At 38.5% G+C, this 22858-nt stretch overlaps 1 protein-coding gene across 4 annotated transcripts in view; it reads right to left on the bottom strand.

The window, feature by feature from the left end:
* NUBPL (NUBP iron-sulfur cluster assembly factor, mitochondrial) overlaps positions 1–22858 on the bottom strand; it is a 90765-nt gene that overhangs the window by 57543 nt on the left and 10364 nt on the right. Inside the window, exons 1-4 of one of the 4 annotated variants that reach the window (XM_052694702.1) lie at positions 21409–21570; positions 20179–20326; positions 16239–16273; positions 4819–4909 (exon numbers count right to left, since the gene is read on the bottom strand). In XM_052694702.1, coding sequence (XP_052550662.1) covers positions 4819–4909; positions 16239–16273; positions 20179–20326; positions 21409–21537 — 403 coding nt within the window. In that variant the 5' untranslated portion in view covers positions 21538–21570. Of the gene's footprint in view, positions 1–4818; positions 4910–16238; positions 16274–20178; positions 20327–21408; positions 21571–22858 lie in introns of those variants that run through there. The other 3 variants (XM_052694701.1, XM_052694704.1, XM_052694703.1) reach the window with 3 other exon arrangements.

Raw genomic sequence — 22858 nt, 5'->3', positions numbered from 1 at the left:
GCAGACACATCTGCTTAATCTCCAACTAGATACAATGAATACGGATAGCGCAAACAGCAAGTGTTTCTGGAAACTAAAGGAGAACAAGTTAAAAAGGCACATTAGGCTTTCTAGACTAAGGACAGCTAGCAGGCATCAAAATCATTGAGGATGGGAGATCAGACTGTTGAAGTGAAAAATAAAGTTTAAAAAACAAAGAAACATTTGGGGATGGGGATGTTGATCAAAGAAAAAAAGTAGTATTATTTTAAGAGAGTTCTCTGATAAACTCAAGGAGGGTCTGGTCCTTACAGATCTTCAAAGACAGGACTGTATGGCCTAAAAAGTGGAAGCAATACAGACCTGTTTCAGTTATCTAGATAAGCTGTGGTAGGACATCAAAGTAAAACGCCACATTTCAGTTCAGAATACTTTCAGAAAAGAATAAACATGTAACATTGAACGGGGGTTGGAACTACATGATCCTTGAGGTCCCTTCCAACCCGGGTGATTCTGTGATTCTGTGAACTACAGGCAATTTAAAAACCACTTGTTTACAAATCAAGAGCAGCAGCAGTACAAAACATGACATTGAGAGAATCAAATTTAGTTTTTACTTGAATTAATCATGACGCTGCTTCACCAGTGAAGCATGAGAAAGACATCTCTGTTGATTAATACAAGCTCTATAAAATTAAATCTTCACATATGACCAGGAAACTTCATGGTTACATGAACAACCACACCATCAATGTAACATTTTCTTTAATTAGTACACTGCAAGTTTTCTATTCATAATTCAAATTTTCTATTCATATCAAAAAATGGATTCCTCAAATCCTTGATAAAGCTATTTCATGTAGACATCTTTATAAAAGTCACAATAAATCGTATTTTAAAATCCTTATTTTTGTGTATTACAGAATCTGCTGTTAAACTGAAGTGCTGCAGACATACTGTCTGTACTAGCACTGTATCCTAGTTGGGCAGGGAGCCAAGTATCCATGTTTTATTTTATACTTTTATCAGTAATGTCATTTCTATAGCTCTTGCAATATTAACCTCAGTAGGGCTGGGATACACCTAGTGCTGGCTTCTCTCAGAAACTACTCTTTAATTCCAAAGAGTAAGAACAGATCTACTAGTGATCTTTTCAATATATTATTTTATAAAGAAATAAAAAGGGCACTGAAGGCATCACAAAATGGCAACAAAGTTTTGAAATATTAAGAGAGCGTTCGACTGCCATAAATAAGAAAGCCCACTAAAACCTTTATAATTATTAAAATTAAGTGAAAGAATGTTACAGTTATCTGGTGAAAGGGCAACATCATTTCCCTACTGAGTCAGAAAACAGCTTTAAGTAAATCATTTGAGCAAAGAGTTTAAGTAATGCTTTTACTATTTGTGTTAGAAACGTTGATATATCATAGCTGATGTTAGTATTTATTCCATAGTTAAATTATCCTCCATCAGCTAATTAAACTCAGTCATAAACTTATTAAGCAGTATTTCTCTGATCATTTAAAGTATTTTGAATGATACTCTATTAAACATTAGCAGGCTTTCCAACATAGTAAAGCTTGCAAGATTAAGCTGAGCATCTCCCATTTATGCAGACTTTCCTTACGAAGAACACCTAATTCATTTTGAAAACTTTATTATATCAGAATAATTATTCTCAATTCAAGAGCAATAATTGCTGCACAGATTTCTTCTATACAGTACCAAGCAATCCCAATCTCTTTTTCACTGCTATGCATGAGGAAGATCTTAAAAATCCAAGTACAAGAGTGACCAGAACCTTGTCGGATTACTGTATGTAACCAGTAATAAAGGATGCTGCTACTCATTTTCACATTCAGGCCTCATGCTGAAGAAGCAATAGTCCTTGTAATATTTTTGACTGCTATGCTATTAAAAATATCTTTAATTGACTTACTGATTATTAAGCATACATAAGTAATGCCTGTCTTTAACACAACTGCCAGGCTTTGCTCAATTACTGTACAAATCAATACACGTTCAGAGGTGGTTTTATTTTTGAAAAAGAAACTGGAAGGTAAGGCTAAACTTCATTATAGAAAAATATGATCCTTTTGATATCTATACCTATATGTATGTATGTATACAAATATACATTATATACATTAAAGTGAAAACACAGACACTCCTACAATTGATCTTTGTTTTGCAATTGTATCCTGTTGTCACTAAAATAATGAAATCCTTCAAGCTCACTATGAAAATTTCCTGAGTCATGGTATTTCCCATTATCACAACCAAACCATCTTTGTGTCAGCACTGTCATTGTTGCTACTCGACAGCTGCATCAACTCAGGAGTTAAACTCCAAAGGAAACTTAACAGAACTTCTGAAAAACAAATTCTACCCTGCCATCATTCACACCAAATTGTTACATCATTTTCTCTGTAGACGTGTGTTATATGTCCTGCTTTTGAAAGACACAAATCCAATTTCTGTTAAAGGTTCTAATAGCATTCACTTGTACGTTCCGTACAAAAGCAGAAAGAATATATCTTCACTTCCAAAACATGTTTACTAGACAACAGTGACAATTTCAGCTCAGGGAAATCCTCTAATTTCTACTACACTGAACTCCTTGTTTTTTCACAACACGAAACATGCGAAGATAAAAGTCTATCGTTAATTTTCAACTGTATCCTCAAAGCATCCCTAGTCACTAATATTTACATATCACAGCACTGAGCTGTCACAGTATCTGAATGAATCCTTAATTGAAGTCCTTGTATTCTTAGCAAATTAAATGGTACGGCCAAAATAAATAGATTGGGCAACTTCCTCCTCGTTTCTAGCTCATAATATAGATTTCAATTTCATAGAATCATAGAATGACCTGGGTTGAAAAAAGACCTCAAAGATCATCTAATTTCAACCCTCCCCTGCTATGTGCAGGGTTGCCAACCACTAGACCAGGCTGCCCAGAGCCACATCCAGCCTGGCCTTGAATGCCTGCAGGGATGGGGCATCCACAACCTCTCTGGGCAACCTGTTCCAGTGTGTCACCACCCCGAGTGAAAAAATTCCTCAGAACGTGGAGTGGATTAATAAAATACAAGATTAAGTGTATTTTTGCCCTGGGCACAAATTACAGGAGAACATAAGAATACTTCAGAATTCTTCCCAATACAAATAAGGAATCAACTCAATAATACGTGAGAGGGTTCACCTATTTATTACACAACAGAATTAGCCTTTACCTTCAAAAATTAAAACATAAGCCCAATAAATAAAACAAACTCTCTTTCTCTGCAAGAAAGTATCTAATGTCTGTATTTGTAAGCTATGTACTTTAATGTAAGAAGTACTCAAATTGACAGTTGCTTGTACAAGCATGCATCTTCTAGTTCACCTGCAGCATATCTGTAACATTATTACCCCTTTCTAGAGCATAGGGTAGAAGCATTAGAATACAAACAGCAATTCTAAACTTGCCACGCTTCTATTTTCAGAGGCTAACTCCACACACTATAATAACCTGTTAAAGATTTGGGGAAATGGCCTCAAATTGTACCAGGGGACATTTAGGTTGGATATCAGGAAAAACTTCTTTACAGAATGGGTAATTAAGCACCAGAATAGGCTCCCAAGGTAGGTGGTTGAGTCACCATCCCTGGATGTGCTTAAAATCCATTTGGATATGGTGCTCAAGGATATGATTTAGCAGAGGGTTGTTAGTCAGGATAGTATGGTTAGGTTGTGGTTGAACTTGATCTTGAAGGTCTTTTGTAATCTGAGCAATTCTATGATTCTAACATTCTATGCTAGCACTGTTTCATCCTGCACATTTTCTACCAGCTGAGAACATACAAAACAGCCACTACAACACCCACAGATGTACACAGATTAGTTAGAAATAGACATTTTAAAACAATAGCAGAGTAAATACAGAGTAAATATAAATAGCAGAGGAAATACAAAAAGATCATGGCACAAATGAAAGAGGAAGAAATATCTAACTTGCCTACTACTTAGCAATGACTTCCCACAAATATTAATGAGAGATATATATGTGTATACATATATATATATTTAAAATTTTATAACATATGTGTATCTATATTTAAAAACTATATTAAAAAAAACAGTTTCTTATTTGGTGAAACCCCTTTTTCTAACATTTCATCTGGTCCACATACTCAGTCCCCCCGTCAACAACTATTGCCAGTTTGGCCTTTCTTGACTACAATCCTAGCTCATTTTGGTGCAGGCCAAGTGCTAGTAGCATGGAACTGTAGTAAAATTATATATATATATAAAGATATATATAAAATATATATATATATAAAGATTACATGCACTTTGCCATAGGAGGAGCAAAACAAAGCACTGAAATCCCACCATCTCAGAGGCTGGCAAAGTGCTGTAATAACATTTATTTTATTTCCTAGATTTGTCACTTTTCTCCCCCAGGTGACAGCTTTCATTTTGTTTTATGTTGTTACCGTTGTCTAATCTGAAGATGTTCTACAGTGGGATCCTATATAGCAATTTTAAACCAGCTGACAATAACCTTCCTTTCCTGGTTACTTTTTCCAGTCCATTCAGTAACAATCTATGAAAATCCCAAAGGCAACAGAGCCACTTAAAAAAAGATCATGAATATGTCCTAGCTGTACAACCTAGCTTTGAAAGTTGCCTCAGCAATAAAAATAAAAAATTAACACACTCAGTTTTCAATTTCTGTTTGCATCCCTCCTGTACCACACCACACACCAAGGAAGCATAAATGAATGTTCTCCTCTGCTCATCTCTGTACAAAAAAGCAGTAAGAAAAAAAAATAAAATCACACTTACTTGGTGTTAACTCTGGGTTTCCTTTTAAGTTCATCATCTTCGGAATTGAAGGTCCATATATGTCTGCATCAAGCAAACCAACTTCTTTTGCCTGTGTAAGAACCGAAGAAAAAGTATGTATTTATTTCAAAACCTTTCTTTCAAAGTCTTTCTTTCAAAACATCTTACAAGCAAAATTTAAAATTGCCCACAGAAATAAAATTACAATCTCAACTTCGGATGGAAGTTATTACTATTTCTTTTCTGTCTAAACTGCAATTGGAGCATGAAAGATAACACTGTGTACAATTTTTAGCCAGAGGTCACAAAATCTAGGTTCTCAAAACATATAATCCTCACTTGCACATTTTGTTATTTACAGTGTGGAGCACAGACTTTATATTAACCAACATTATAAGCAACATTCTCTCTACTCCATGCACACAGAAGAGCCTTTTAAAGGTAGCACATTTCATTGTAAAAAATTAGCAACATTTTGAAATACATATTGAGATCAGAATTATATCAATGACTCCATAAAGAATGTCAAAACATTAAAATGTATTATCTTCTTTTAAGAGGCCAAAATAAATTTTGGCAGATATCTTGAAAGTATCATAATCTAAGTCTACAAAGCCAACTAAGCAGGTATAGCATTTCAACGAAGTGTGAAGGAATACTAAAATATGGGTTTATTTAATAACACATGGTACCTCATGCAATAAACTTTAAATAAAAGTTATTTCAGCTATGTAGTCTAGACATACAAGATTCATTCCAACTTTTAAGTACATACATATTTTGTGGGAATGAAAATATTTTTCCTACAGATGGCAAGACAAACTACCAATTACAAGGTTCTGCCAACTATGTAATAAAGAGCAAACTCTTTTAAATGCTGAACATCAAGTTTCTCACATATAAAAAGCATTCAACATTTTGCAAAATTGCAGGAAAGTATGTTCAAGGGCTTGCTTGAAAGGTTAATAAGGCAATGGGAGCTTTTCCAACTATGCTGAATCACACTTTCACTATTAATGCTTCAAAGTGTGTTTCACTTTTCTGAAAAAAGCTTTCATAATTTAGAATCACATTAAGTTTGTTTTCTTTTTAAATCAAGACTTCGGTGGGAAAGATGTAGACAAAATACAAAGGCTTGGTAATAACTATTGTGTTTGTGGTTGGAACACAACCATACGGAGGCTTTTAATGCAGGTCTACACAATCACTAGCTTTTAACAGGATTTCTCAACATGAACTATATTCTGTTGTACCACAGTTTGTTCAGCTTGTTTCTTAATGCAAAAACACACTTGGGTTAGAAAACTAAGTTCAAGTCACTACTTCTAAATTGACAGGAATTTCCATTTACTATCTTACGCTAGTCTAGACGCCTTATGCTAGTAAGACACCTAAGTCTGACCCTATTTACTCCAAATGAATCAATTTCTTTTTCTAGGGTTGTTTTCAGGGGAGGGGGGGTTGCATTTTTTCTTTTCAACTATTTTGTTTAAATTTAGTGAACCCTAGCAGCTGAGCAATTTAATGTATTAGGTAAATCTCACACAAGCCAAATGCATCTTAAGTTTTATAGCCAAGAAGTAAAAAACAACACTGTGCATTTTTACAGCTGAAATTTTTACTACAATAACCAATCTAATTTGGGGTTAGTTATTCAATATACTTCTTTATTAAGCAGAGCAAAGCAAAGCATACATAATTAAATAGATTATTTCATTTGGAGTTTTTAATACTTCTTTCCTTATAACCTATGAAAACTACTATAACAAGGCTCAAAAATTACTCTGACAAATTATTCTGCTTTGTGCCTATGTATGAAAGCTGCAATTTTAAAAAAGATTGAACAGACCCATTTTAGGTTAGCTTTCAAAGACATCAAAAAGAATATCAGAGCTTCTTTGTTCTTGTAAAAAAAAAAAATGCATATTTTAACAGATTAGAAAGATTCATGACTCAGTCCCTTTATCTGTGTCAGCAGCTAATTGAACCCATCAAAACATCATCTAAGGGCTGCGCCACCTAATTACTTCTCAAATTAAAGTAAATATTTGCAGAAAAATCTACATACTGTTTTAAACCTGACTGACATTCCTTCCCTCAACTTTTTAAGGGTTCCTCTCCAACAGTGACAAGGATCATGAATAACTGGCTACTACCACCTTACACGTGAAGGAAAAGAAAATATTCCTCAGCTGCCTTGGTCAGGAAGACTTTGTAATTTGGAATAGTAGCTGCATTTGCAAAGCTGACCTTGTTACAGTCCAACAAAATAAACCTGACAGTTCGAGAAATTATCAGCGCATTTCCTCAAAACCAAGCAAGATGTTTGTCTCTGAGATGTACTGCTTTTGTTCTTGGACATAGTTCAATACAACTGACATCTTGAAACAAGAAAAACTCACAGATTCTCCAGTTTCTACAGCTCATGTTACTAAAAGCATGAGCATTCCTGTGTGAACGGTGCTTTATCCAGGCTGACAGAAGAAAGACCTTCTGGAAACTTCTTTAAATCACTAGAAGATCACCCTAAAGATGGCCTAGGGTAGGTTTTCCTTAACTAAGCAATTCAACACATTAGATAAAAAGAGTTCACACTGTCTTAAAGCAGTGGATTTTACAGGAAAAAAAAAAAAAATGCAATAAGCTAAGGGTTTGAGTTTTACTTCTCTCAAACACCACTCCATTTGCAGCATGTGAACATCTCTATAATACCAATGATTCTTTTAAAGATTTAATTACATCACAAAAGAATTATGGCAGCTAACCAGAAATCTTCTAAGACAGGTCCTGAAGACATCATTCAGCATCTACTGAATGCTTTAAATCCCCAAGAGACTTTGATACAGATCCAAATGTTACCACGTGAAGCTGTCCAAATCAAAGGACCAATACCAGATACTTCTCGTGCTCATTTAAGTTCATTCTAAATGCATGTCTTATAATAACCAAGATTTTTTTAAACTTCTATTTCATTAAATATTATGGATTTACCTACATAATCAGTACCACACATAAATCAACACATCTTCTAAAGTGGTGTTGTGTTAACACAAATCCTAAAAGATAGACTTAACATCAGTCAAGTAAAAAAAAAAAAAAAAACCTAGGCAGAAGAAACAGTTAATAAGCAATTGATCAAAAGCAGGGCCATGAAAGCAAAATAAAAGAAAAAAAAAAGAAGCAAGCTCTAGGACTCCTCTGTATTACTTTTTCAGTGCAAGATTTAACGCTGCTACACTGCATCCTGTTACCAATTCAGATAACATCTCAATCATTTTCTTCTTATGGGTTTATTTTGTGCTTATAAAAATATTTCTATCCTGCTCTATTTGCAAATAACATTAACTCCCTCCAGCTGGCAAAGTAATACTCAGGTTCAAAACAGCTGTTCTCAAGCCTTTGCCCATCTCCTTCCACCTGCCCAGCTGCAGATGAAGGGCTGACTCAATCTGAGTATACCACACTTTAGAAAACGCCTTCTACACATCTAGACTTTTTGTTACCCACCTGCAAGTCCTGAACAGCTTAAATTCCGAAGATGTAACTGCAAATGTAGCTATTCTCACCTGATTCAATCACACACTTCTAAGTCATTGGACATACCTACACTAAGCTGAAACAGAACACCAAACTAAAGCAGAACTGTAGAAAACTTTCCTAGTGAATAACATAATTACCAATATTACACCAGCCAGTGAGAACACAAAATTAAAACAATACCCTTGCCATGTGAAAACAAAGATGTAATCTCCTGGTGCATTCAGCAAAAAAGTGTATTCAAACAATAACGGATTATAACATACAGCTTATCAGTGCTTTTCAAGTTTTTTCCCTTTCTACTGAAACAATCTTTACCACAGTATAACTACTGCTTGGATTTGTTCTTTCTGCAGTATGAGTGCCACCTTTTCACCTTCTCAACCAATGACTGGTGATCTCAAAACAGTAAAAAAGAAACTACAGAGTAAAAGACATGCAACTCATCTTCATCTTCTGCTTTTGCACCCTTGACTGTCACTATCCTTACTTCACTGCCACTCATCTTCTCAGTAAAACTCATTTGCACAGTTATGTCTCCTTAAAGACTTCTGACAAATACTCAGCACAAGGTTCATCTATGCAATCACTGCATTTCTTACCCGAGTACAAATCTAATGAAGTTTGCTTTCCAATCTGAAAATTTATTTTCTCTACACCAAGAAATGAAAACGTTTTTCAGTCATCAGGTACAGATTCTGTAGGTACAAGAAAATAAACTGATACACAAATGAAAAATATGTATTTTCCCATATATCACTGAATGATGAAAATAGTACAGCTTTACATGGGGCAATATGCAATTTGTAGGCATACACAATTTTATTTAAAAAATCCTTTCATTTATCTTTTTCTCTGTATTGCAATTATTCAACTGATACTATGTTTGTTCTCTCAGGCAGGCAACTTCTACTACATGTAGTCTGTGCATAGATGACACAGGCACATGCTAATGACAAACTGATCTGTGTCTATCATCTTATCAACTGTTTAGCAGACAATTAGGAGATGTTCACTCATAGTTTATTAAAAAAAATAAAGTCTACATCTTGCAGAAAATAGGAACTATTACTTTTTTTTTTTTTTATTAAATCAAAATGCAACCAGCTTCATTCACGTATCACAGATGAGCCCTCCACATAAAATCCTGCGTTCAATACAGAATGTGGTGATTTGCATTGATTTCTTCCAAGTTGCCAACTGCTTTATTGAGGAACAAGTCTGATAAAAGACTGTCAGTAGAAGGGGAAAAAAAAAAAAAAAAAAGGAAAAAAAGAAAACTCAGTTCACAAAGAGCTGCTATTAATAGCTGTTAATCAACATAGCCTACATTACTGCTAAACACCCAGAGACTCTTGAACAGCATTAATTTCACTTTTGCTCATCTGTTCTGATATTTTTTCCATACTTGGTAAAGCACATGCATCCCCACTGGATTTTAATGGATGATACTTTACTTTGAAGTAAACTCTGCAGACCAGCAGAAATCCCTGGTGTTCAGCCAGGAAGGGATGGAGACACAGGTTAATGATCTGTCATTGCTCTGTATAGGAATGATTCTGTAAACCAGAAGCGCTCCCAGTATTCAGCAGCCGCAGCCCCTTCCAAAGACAACTCCACTTTCTAAGCAAAGGTGCCAGTTAAGTTTAGAGCTGGTGTTCTTAATCCACAGCCAGTGACTCTCAATTTACCCTTCTAATGTGGTTATAGAATTAGAGCTAATCCTAAACTGCAAGCAATAGTATATAGGACAAAAGAGAACTTTAAAAGCAGGATGGGCTCTGGATTCATCGTTTGACATACTGACATGTTGAATAGCCATCTTTTAATCCCTAATTCTCTCACTCTTTCAGCTAAATACTACTTATGTGCCTAGCTGTAAATTGGATTAAAGCCAATAAAGGCCAACAGCAATTTTGTCATTATCTGTCCCAGAAATGCAGGCTTGTTTTAAATACTCATTCTTCTGCTGGTTTAAATGCCCTTTTTCCCTCATATGAAGATCTTCCAGCTTTCTGTCAGCTACAGAACTTCTCCAGCATTTTTTTCTACATTAGTTTTGCAGTAGCTCTCGCTCAGATTTCTCAATCATCAGACACCAGTAATTATGCCTTCTTTGGCTTTCTTACACTTCATATATCTAATCAGGTGAAAAAAATATAATTTGAAAAGCACCATTTTGCAAATAAGCCACCAAAATCCCCAACACTTCCACATGCTTCACCTCACAGGCAGTGTGCTGAATTGTTATTGTAAACACGCACCACTTTCACATCAGTTTCAGACTTCTCCAGTAGACTTTTAATGTGTGTAGTTAACTCCATACATAATGCTTGAAACCTCCCCCCTCCTTTTTTTTTTTTTTTTTTTTTTTTTTAAACTCTTCAAAATAAGTACAGTGATTTGATAAATCATTTTAAAAAGTGGATGATTAAGAAGATGACTTCTATGCATTTTTTACTTGGAAACAGATTTTTAAAGTTTCGTTCTTTCCTTTTCTCAGCTGATTGAGAAGCTGGGCTGTCATTACAAGATAACCCCAATCAATTCTCACTGGCATCTCCAGCTTTACTGATACTATTTAGCATTAAGAAGCTAGCATGAACACCTTATCTATAGCAAATAAAGCCTTCTCCTCCTCTAAGCAACAAAGGTGGCTAGAGAGATGCCTAGAAATCAAGCCCTAATAATTGGGAAGGTTACATAGGAGGACAAAACAGGACAAAAGCTTCCCTTTAAACTAATTCCTCAGAGAAATGGGGCCACTGTTATCTAAATTCTTTTATAGGACTACACAAGGCCACATGTAAAATATATATCATCTACTGATCTAATGGTAGGATTTTGAAAGTTTAGTTACAGAAGCCAATATCTGAAGAAAAAATGCTGGAACAAAAAGAAAATAGGATGAGTGGGTTTTGAGTAATTTAAAAATTAATGTGCGTTGCTTGATGAAATAAATGTTTTGAAATAACTTTATCACCACGACAGTGATTCACACCGACCCTGATCATAGCCACATAGCTTCTGTTCCAATCACGGTACGTCTGTGCAATGCCCACGCTCACACCTGCACACCAGCCAGATCTCCGCACGCCGCAGCTACGCGTAGCCCCGCGCTCCCCCCGCGCCCCCGCCCCGCGCCGGGCTCTGCGGCCGTACGGCTCGGCGCCCTCTGGCGCTCCCTCTGCCGGCCGGCTGCCACCGCCCGCAATCTTCACGGGTTGCTCAGCAACCTACGAGTTTACTCGGGAAAAAAAGAGGCCTCTCACTGCAGATCATTGACGATGTGCCCCAAATTTCGGCCTGCTCTGTTCGCCCCAGGTCCCCCGACATGGCGTGAAGCCACAGCACATCAGCTGCTGCTCGCTTCTCCTCACGTGCCCAGACAGCTCTGGGCAGAAGCCACTTGCTTAATGCTTTCAATGCTAATTCCTTCCGTATGGTTTTACTGCTTGCCTCTCCGTCCTTCACAGCACCAAAACCATCCCATCCTATAGTGAGGAAATGAAGTCTACTTGGAAAGAACAAAAGAGTCAGAAGCAATCTGACTGGGAGCCTGCCTGCAGTGACAGCACAGCACACGGCCTCCAACTGGATGCGTGCCATCCTGAGTCATGCACAGCTGGTGTTTGCTCACTAAAATACTCTGTTCATAAACAAGCAATCTCTATCCCATTATTGCTGGCACCTATTAATTCAACTTGTTTCTACTATAATAAATCGGTCACAGCCAGGCAGCTTTCATAAGTAGTCATTCTAGTCTGAATATGAATCGTCCTGGCACAAAATCCAACAAACTCTTCTCGAGTGCCCCCAGGGAGTCAAACTGACACCAAAAGAACCCCTCCACCCCTCAAAAAAAATAAAAATCAGCTATCAAACTAAGCAAACAATTAGAAATAGAATACAGAGTTAAAACTTTAAGTTATTTAGTAACACAAAGAAAACTGCACGGATTTATAGGTCTTGGTACAACCAAAAGAGTTGACACAATTCTTAAGTAACCCATCTAGGTACCAAGATCTAATAAACCAGAAAGGGATCCTGTTTGTCTCCCTGGCCTTGCACCAAAAACTTAGGAAAAAGAAACAACCAAACAAAAAACAAACTCATGACAAAACAACAAAACTACAGCCTATGATTGTAACAGCTCAGAAAGCTTCCCAGTTAAAAAAATATATATTTGAAAAACTGCCTATTTATAGAAACAGTGGTTCTTTTCTCTCTGACTGCAGAAAGCAGACTTTTAAGAGAAGATGGAAGAGTGTTTTTTTGTTGGGTGTATAATCAATGGATATCAAGATGTTACAATCACAAAACAAACAAGAGAGCGAGGCGAAGTGGACTATGATAACAAGAGAGAATAAATGGAAGGCTTACCCTTGTGCTGGGCTCACCAGAAAACACCAGAAGAAGGGATCTCCAGACGAGATCCATCCTTACTGGTAGCCAGCTCTTAAGTAGGTCTAGGAGCCAGGCTCCAGCCCTTCCGGCAGCACAGTGAATTGCCTTCACCTGTGCTCCTCTGGCTGACTCATGGCTCGCCTCAGGTGATCAATCAGAGGTTCAGGCCGTGACTCAGCAGTTCCCACAGTTGGTTTTTTTTTTTGTTTTTTTTGGGGGGGAGGGGAGGGGGGGGTTTGTTTGTTTGTTTGTTCGTTTTAAATCGAGAGGACAAGAAATTCCTTTATGCTTTGATTGTTAATCTGCTTCCAGCTTATGACACTATCAAACAACAATGCAGCCCCAAAGCTATTACTGAAAGCTGCAAGAATCTACTCTACTCTAATCTCCTCTGAAAGCATCTTCCAGAGATCTCTCTCTCACCAGAAAACAGTTATTCTCAATACTCTGTGACCTGTACTCCTTCTCTACGATTACACTTAAACAATCAGGAGGCAACACGTTTTATTGCCAATTAGCTCCAATACACTAATTGCTTTGAAAACTTAATTATAAGTGAGGAATTTGTATCAGAAATGGACTGTATCTAATGAAGAAGCACAAACCTTTATGGTCATGGTGACCTTTCTTTCCTTTCTCTTCTGCTTAAACAGTACATCAAGATCAAGCATCAGTTTCTACAAATTTGTATTTTGCTTATAAAAAACATAAGTGCTGCAATGAAGATGCAGGATGCTGCTGGTGATTCTGTTAGTAATTCAGAGCATAAGTGAGAACACCAGCATATTCAAGTCCAAAAGTTAAACATAAACACGATGTACACAATCATTTCATTGTAAAGATACCAGTGCATAAACAAAACACAGTTATCTTTATTCAGTTCAACTTCTCATTTTGTAACCACACCAATGCACGATTTCACCATGTTTGTAGCTCGTTAGGTTGTGACTCTCAGATCAGGCAAGTCGCATCAGTCTTACCTGCTCTTTCATCAATATCAGCCAGCCTCTGGCCTTCAATTTTATATTACCACGTAACATCAGAAATGACTAGTCCCATTCTACATTTACCAAACTTTCTTGCTGCAATTTCATTTAGAATTATTTCTTAGTCCCTAATTTGCCTCTTCAATCAGTCTGTTTATTTATGCATTTTGCAAACATTTTAGTGGGCTACTGAAGTGATGCATCAAATCAATGGCCACAACAACCCCATAGGCTTGGGGATGAGTGGCTGGATGACTGTGAAGAGGAAAGGGACCTGGGGGTGTTGGTTGACACTTGTCTGAACACGAGCCAACAGTGTGCCCAGGTGGCCAAGAGGGCCAATGCCATCCTGGCTTGCATTAGAAATGGTGTGGCCAGCAGGAGCAAGGAGGTGATCATCCCCCTCTACTCAGCACTGGTGAGGCCACATCTCGAGTACTGTGTTGTTTTGAGCCCCTCAGCACAAGGACATTGAGGCCCTGGAGCGTGCCCAGAGAAGGGCAACGAAACTGGTGAGGGGTCTGGAGCACAAGTCTTATGATGAGCAGCTGAGACAGCGGGAATTGTTTAGTTTAGAAGAGGAGGCTCAGGGGAGACCCCACCGCACTCTACAACTTCCTGAAGGGACATTGTGGTGAGGATGGATTTGGCCTCTTCTCCCAGGCAACAAACAGGACCTGGGGAAATGGCCATAAGTTGTACCAGAGGAGATTTAGATTAGACATGAGGAAAAACTTTTTCCTCTCAGAGAATGATCAGGCACTGGAATGGCCTGCAGAGGTGGTGGAGTCGCTGTCCCTGGCAGTATTCAAGAGGAGTCTGGATGAGGATCTACAAGATATGGTTTAGTTTGTGGTAGCAATGGCAATGAGAAGATGGCTGGACTAGATGATCTTACAGGTTGTTTCCAACCTTGTGATTCTATGATTCTATCACCACATTTAAAGCCAGATGTTTAAGCCCTAACAAAAGGGAACAACCCCACAACTTCAAAATGCCAGGATTACTAAGAGATGTTCTATCTAAATTCAAACAATGCACAAAGCTGCATGCATGAGCAGTATCAGACACAATCCTAAAAACATTCAAGCTGGTATGGAAAGTTTCTGTGCAATTAGTTGACATGGTTTCCATGGAGCTACTCAAGGACCATGCTACAGCACAGAACTACTTGCAGGATCACATTTATTTTGGAAAAGTATTACAGCAAATGTCATGTTTTAAAGTTAATTAGAAAGAACCATTCAAGCAGTTTTGTTTTTCAAGATAGCAGACTTTCCTTCCGAATCAAATTACTCCAGCAGCCTATTTAAAACACAGAATTAAACACTGTGAAATACCAAGATCAGATGCCATTACAAACACTATGCATCTCATTTAACAGCTGTAGCACTCTCCTTACCAAGTATGATTGTTGTTACAGAAATTTAAAAAATTCTTTTACAAATTTCTACAAGTGTTCAGAGAGTACGCAAACTTCACTCCTACCTATTTTATTTCACTCGTCTTTTACAAGATAAGAAGTTACTACACTTGCCAGGTCAAAATATGTGACAATACCTTGTTTTATACTGCTTTGTAAGCACTGTTTTCAATGATATCTGACATTAACTACGAAATATTTTCCAAAAGTCTTTTGAGAATTCAACCAAATAAGTAATTAAAGTTGACTGTGATGAAATTCCAAGGCCATGCTCAATCTGTGTTCCTAGATAATTTTAATTTAAATAGTGGAGTGCATCATCTGGAAAAGATATTTCCTCACATATCTTTCTTGGCCTTTGCATAAAGATTATCTGTAAATCTGAAGTTCCAGCATCACTGAAAACCTCTGTGGAATACTATTCTAAAGGGTACGCTTGTTTTGAACTTATTAGTTATTTTGGAATCAATGCTTTACCAGTTCTATAGTTGTTACATACCCTTGCATACAAACTTACTTCTAGCATTTAACAGTTTGAGTTCTGCAATACCAAATAGGGCAATTACATTCTTTCACTTTAAAAAAAAAAGTATTTCTAAGATTTAGGAAGATACATAGTTTCTTTCCTCCCTCCAGCCCATGAAGTATTTTAATACATTAATTTCTCCTGGAAAAGTGAATCTTTGCAGCTACAAATAATGCTTTGGACACCACCCAGCAGTTATTCATATTTTTTCCAAGTCAGTGCTCTCAAGTGATATAAATTAATTACTTATTATGCAGCTCCAACCTACACAAACAGCCTCCCATATGCCTACACACCCTTGCAGAACTGTAGGTGTAATCAGAAACACACAACTGAAAGGGTACACAGATGAAGGATGAAAGCTGTGTCACCCACAGAGCTGATACAAACAAATTTACATAAGCTTAAATATCCATTAAAAAAAAAAACAAAGAAATTAACTGCCAGACTTAATGTATGCAACCACCCCCATCAGTAACCGTTTTATTTATGACTTGCACATTTGTTTAACATTAAGGCTGATAATTAGATGTTCACCTACCGAATCATTTGCTGCTAGGGCGAGGGCTATATTTACTGTAAAAAAGAGAAGAAAAAGATTAACTGTAAGAGAACTCACCTTCTAAATACTAAGAATGCTATGATTTCTAACAAGCAAAAACATAATATAAATACACCCCACTTGCTTAATAAGAGCACTCATCATCTTGGTTCTTAGCTTCTAATATCTATGGAATTAGTAGTTGAAGAGACAGCAGCATCTACCATTCAATCCACAGTAGATAGCAAATTCACATTAATCTGCAAAAAACCACAAGGTCTAGATTTCTACAGGACACCGTGATACAAAGTTACAATCTTAGCATTTAGCTAAAGGATAACATAAAAAGAATTATTTGTTGACTTTTGGAAACTAGGCATTACTACAAAAATAAAATACCACAGTCTCTAATGAACTTCTAAAAGTAGAGATCAGATAGCATTTAACTAAGCTATTAAACCGCAGTGACCAGAAATAATGTTCATAACCCTTTTTTGATGTCTCATGGTATATTAAAATAGACATTTTTTTGGAAGAAGTTGCAATTCTACTTTTTGCTCAATTTGTATGACACAAAAAAAAAAAAAAAAAGTCTCATCTACTCTGAAAGCATCCCTAGCAACTAAAGAAACAGAAAACAGGAAAAAGCAACTAATCTGTCCCCTAGCTTGTCTACAGCTGTTTACAGCATTTCCATCAATACTTGTGTAGAAAACACACGGACAAAACAGCATCATTCACCAGCTTCAGCTATACTGGAAGATCTAGAAACTTCAGTGTAACCAAATAGTACGTGTTGTATTCCAAACAGTAACATGTTATAACAAACAAAAACCCTCACAGCTTTCCTGCACAAAATCTTTTGCCTCCTTTACACATTGCCGTATTTCAGCCTACGAAGCATTTTAAGAAAGATAAGCTGCAATCAGCCTTGTCCTGCTGAAAGAGGACAAAGGTACTGAGAGCAAGTTGGGAAGACATTAACAGCTTAAAGCATGTAGTATAAATAGTAGCAAGTTTTATTAAACAAAACAGTGAGAAGGTTAACAAGAAAAATTATACCGTTTTCCCTAAGATGTGCACAGGTACTGTTTATTCCTAAGCTGATAAAGCATATAGATTTTATTCTTCAGTTTGCTACTTAAATAGATGCATGCTTAACTATTCCCTTAACCAAGCAGAGAGAATTAATCCTCTGCAACTTGGAGCCTGACCTACAAATCAAGGACAAGGAGAAAAACATGCAAGCCAATGATTAAACAAATAAATAAACTGCAGAACACGTTTGAAGAAGCACAAGGGAAGCAGCAAGTTACTCACCATACTGTTTTAATATGCCTATCACTTCAGTCTATCTTCTTACCATACAATTATAATGTGTGAAAATTAAAGTATGATCTACAATTCATCTTAAATAAAAGGTATTTGACTACTGAAAGGAAAGAAGGAAGACAGTGGAAATAATATACTGGGAAAGCTCAAGTTCATTAGCTGCATTTCTAGATGGATACAACGTACTATTTCAAATCCCAGCTGATTATTGCACCTGGTTATCTTTGTATTGCTGTGAGTTCCAAGAAAGCTCAGAAACACAGGACCCCAACCTTAACCTGACCCTAAACATTAACACGAGCCCTCACAATTAGACTCCAACATGATCAGGACTGTAAAGAAGTAGGGCATACATATTCAACAAGTCCAATACTTTTCACCATCACCTCTTGTCTTCATAGAATGCCACAAAGTCACCATGCTATCTCTAGCCCATGCTAAACCAGCCAGCATCAAGAAGGAAATACAAGGAGATCAGAGTTGGCCAATGACCAAACTTATGTCCAGCTGGGACACATGAACAGATGGATTTTGGCCACTGCTTTGAAAAGATTAATGCATCCTACCTGCAGACTTAAAAAAAAAAAAAAAAAAAAAAATACAAGAAAAAAAAAAAAAAAGAAGTGATGGGATATGTTTCACCATGTCTTGACTACATCAGTTATCCTGAACAATAAAAAAATCCTATCTCCATAGCCTTTGCTGGAAATGACTGAAGAAAACCAAAGTAAATTATCAGTAGTTATATTCTCTTCAATCTGCAGGATTAACAAGATGCAATTCAGAAAGCCATACCATGCTTACACAGTAGAAATACTATCAATTTCAGAAATTAGAAACTTCTATTCTTTCAAGTTCACCCTCTGAATTCTTCTCATGCGAGAACCAATTTTGGGATGCTGCACCAAGACTGAGGAAATTTAGCAGAACACTGTAAAAGAATAGAACTCAACAGGAAACAAATACAGGAACAGGAATCAAACAAACAAACAAAAAATCTCATAGTAGAGAGAAGAAAATAATCAAAACAATGTAAGTATTTAAACAGATTAAAAATATTTTTATTTTTTTAAAGTTAATCTTTTCATCGGAAACTATATTGATTTCAGAAATGCTAGAAGCAACTAGGAATATAATACAAAAGCTATACGCTGTTGTGTATAGCAACAGATAGGAAAAATTATACAACAGAAACACAGAGACAGATTAAAGACAGACAGATTAAAGAATGACCATCACAAACTCAACCCCACTACACATCCACTCAATCTGAAAGGAAGATCTAGAACAACTGGAATACAAACCCATGGGGAGAAAGAACACTAGCAGCCTTGACAGTCCTTCGGAGGAACGTAGATAAGACTGATGATATTTTCTGTGGCACTCCAAGGCTGCATATACACCACCTCTAATTACCAATTATCATTCTCCTTTCCTTCTCAGTTAGGGAAAGTGTAACCAAACGTATTTCCCATAAGCCTCTACTACTTTTTTTTTCCATACAAATTATTTTATCTTAATAAATTGTTCATCTGAAACATTCAACTTATATTAATCATCAAGAATCTAAAGTCCTCTTTCTTCTCAACATTATAAATAAAATAAATGCAATCATCAACAAAAGGCTGTCCAATGCAGTAACTGGTCAAACAATACAGTAAACGATCTGTTTACACTTCAGTTCTCTCATTTATTGTCTGGTGAATACTGATTTTTTTTATTTTTATTTTTTTTTAACTCCCAGACAAACGCAAATTTGTTTAACTTCAAGCAGATATATGTAGTACTAGAAATCCACGTCATCTTGTTCTACTTCCTAGAATTCAAGCTTTTCTGATTTTTGATTCCAAAGCCTAACATGTGGGTAGGAAAAGTTGGGAGTTCACAGTGATTCAATAGTCTCTCACTGCTTCGTATAGTTTATCACCGCTGTTCACTTGTCATTATGAAATGTCTTTACAAGTAGTTGAGAAAACTGGCCAGAGAATTGATGTCGAACCTTCTGAACACTGAAATATTGATAATCCCTACAGAGCACATGACAACATAGGCCACTATTACACTGTAGAATTACACCTAAGATGCTAGCAAAGGAGTAACAGCATCATTACACCAGCACATAATCCCCACCATTTTAGCTTACTCTCAATTCAAAGCAAGCTGTCCAAGGACAGCACTGCACTACTACAAGCACATTATTTCTGCTGCCTGCTCGACCAACACCCACTTCAAAACTGGCTCCTCTGCATTCATACAGATTTTCAGCAGCTGCAGATCTTCACAGAGGTTGAGGGTTCTGTTAGTGGGACTCAACTGTCCAAATATTCCTTGCAAAGGAATTCTGTACTTTGTACAAAATACAAAGTAAAACATCAGAGAAAACCTACATATTTTGCAACAAAAAGTTTAGTTGCTGTGTACATAATACCAGACTGAGAGAGGGAGGCATGAAAACACACTTCTCTGTTGCCTTGAAGTAAAACTTTGTAATCTGTCAGGTGTCACGGCTGCCAGCTGAATGTAATTCAAAAACCACACGAGCACACGAATATTTACATATCTATTACAAAACAATAAAAATACAACGGCACAACAAGAAAAATCTTACCTGCTGTTGTTGATTTTCCAACTCCCCCTTTGCCAGAAGCTATGACCAACACCTGCTTAACTCCTTCTATGGCCTTTTGTTTGGGCAGCCCCCGAGACAGGATCCGAGTGCGTTTGTCTTGTAGAACCTCATCCCTGGAGCCCGAGGACTAATCAAAAAAAGAACAGTACAGAGCAGTTGTGGTATCAACGTGCACCGTCTGCAGAAAAAGTGAACAAGTGCAGACCAACCTGTGCTGAGACGACCTTGTTACTGCTCCTAAAAATCTTCTTGCACTCCTACAGCAACCTGCCTCTTGCTCAGCATCACTTGAAGGAATGGGGCCTACACTCAGCACTGACTCTGGGGATATTTTGTTTAGACACAGTTAAATGTGATTAGTCTCAGACCTCAAAAAAGAATCAGGGCCTCCAGTAAAATAAATCAAAACCCCTTCGCTAATTTGGAGACTTCTAAAAATCACCTTCAAGTTACTTGATTTGCAAGATTCTCAATGGAATCATCAGGGTTAAAAATGAAACCCTTTGCCTTCTCTTCTCCTGAATACCTCCAAAGCTAAAGTCAAGGCTGCACATCAGCTTTTACTAGCTTTAGCATCACCACAATTAATATACATGGTGGCCATCAGCTGCTTCTATTTTCAGCACTGTATCATCAAAACGAGAGCTCCAGCATCCCAAGCTGCCAGTCACTGAGGCAGAGCGACCTAAGGGCATCAGAAGTACAACAGATGCAGCTAAAAGCACGGGCAAAGCAGCACCAAGTGCAGAGCAGCCCGCCAAGCCCTTGCTGCTTTCCTGCAGCGCACCTACGAGCTGCTTATCCAGAGCGCGCCCCGGGTAGCAGAGGGCAGGCACACAGCAGCTCCTCTGAGCAGAGCACAGGGCTGAGCATCTCAGAGGGCAGCACCCCGTTCACCACACGGTGGTCAAGTTTTGGAGACGGTGAGCAGTCAGGCGTTACATCTGCAGAATGAAAGAGGGTCCAGGAGAGACTCCTCTTCTTTCCCTCGGTCCGCCGGCTACGCTGCCCGCGCCGTTAAAGCCCCATGGCTAACGCGGCCCTAAACCCAGCCCCTAAGGAGGCTACTTCGGAGCAACTTCGATGCAGATTCCGAAACAGCCGCTCAGGAACCAAGCCGAGAACTCGCCTGATCCCCCCCACCCCGAGGCTCGCGAGGTTCAGCTCCCCTCCCGCACCGCCTCGGCGGGCAGCTCCCGCCTCACCCACCGCGGAGCCGGACGACGAAGCAGCGCGAGCTCCGCTGCTCGGAGGGCGCCGCAGCACCGCCAGCGCCCCGCCGCCGCAGCCAGAGAATCGAGCGACGCGCAGCACCCAGCGCCAAGCGACGGCCCCCATTCCTGCCTCCCGCCGGGCGCGCTGAAATGGCGCCGCCGCGCCTCGGCCCGCCCCCTGCGCTGCGCCGGCCCGCGCCGTTGCCCCACGTACTTCCACAGCGTTCGAGCACCGGCGGCCCCTGGAGCTGGTCCGTACATCTTCACCGCGTCCGAGCAAGCCGGGACTGTGGAGGCCTGAGGGCTTTTCAGGCGTGGCTGGAAACGGGAAGCGGCGCTTGGGACTGCTGGCCGCGAGGAGGCCGCGAGGAGGCCGCGGTTCTCGCCTGGGCATGGGAAGGGCGCGGGCCGCCTGCGTTGCGCGCGGCGGCGAGGCTCGCCTCGGCCTTCAGTGTGTTTGAGCGCATCGTGGCCCTCCGTGGTTTGTGTCGGCTGCAGATATAATAGATGTATGCTATTTCATCCATTGAGTCATCAGTTCAAAGAACCCGTGGCCAGGTCCGGCGCCCCTTTTTCGGTATTAATATATATATTTTAAGTGCAATTCAAATTGTTCTAAGTAAGGTGCCTTATGTCATGTGAGTGTCATTTGAAGCATTCAGGCACGCACGAGTAAACCACCATGAGGCCCGCGGCCGTGCTGTGGGAGGAATTCAGAGCCTTCTGACATGATTTATTCCAGACAATCCCATGAATAGCCTGTTTATCCAAGCAGTAATACTGAAGTACTTCAGACCTCTGCAGTTTCTGGCCCTTAGTTTTCAAAGGTAAAACAAAGCATATAGCACCTTTTGTTGGCATCTGCTGTAGTGCGTAATGGATCAGGGATTTTATATCCCATTTAAAGTGCTATAATAAACATTGCCCCTTTATCACATAAAGAATTTTCACCACTCATTTAATATTTTTTTTTACTCGTATTATTAAAAGCCCTAATCAGACATTTTGCTCAAAGCCACCATTTTCAGACTTACTCTAGTGCTCAGCTGCCAGAGAAAAATTACAGTGATAAAAACGCAACTTTTGCTTTCCTTCAAGTGATGCTCATTCAGTCTCTTGTTCTTGCTGTAACCATTTAAGCATATTTTGCACAGGGAGTACAGACAGGTGAAGAGGTCAAATAGTTTCCCAGTAATTCACCCTACTGAGAAACCAAAATGCAGAAGAACACTGGCAACCAACGAGCCGTTTAATTCAAAAACTGCATTAGAGATCTCCCTCAAGGGCCTACTCTTCGCTGCTGCATGAAACTGTTAGCTTTTTCCTTGCAAGAAATTTGCATTATTCATTCTCCTACCTTGAGTGTTAGAGGCAGTATTAAAGTGCAGAACACACATCACAAACAAAATCAGCAATGCAGGATCAGTGGTAGGTGTGCAGAACTG

The sequence above is a fragment of the Tympanuchus pallidicinctus genome, unplaced genomic scaffold (genome assembly GCF_026119805.1).
Source record: "Tympanuchus pallidicinctus isolate F22 unplaced genomic scaffold, pur_lepc_1.0 scaffold3, whole genome shotgun sequence".
Lineage (NCBI taxonomy): Eukaryota > Metazoa > Chordata > Aves > Galliformes > Phasianidae > Tympanuchus > Tympanuchus pallidicinctus.
The sequence above is the reverse complement of the archived record's forward strand: the minus strand, read 5'-3'. Positions and strand labels throughout refer to the sequence as shown.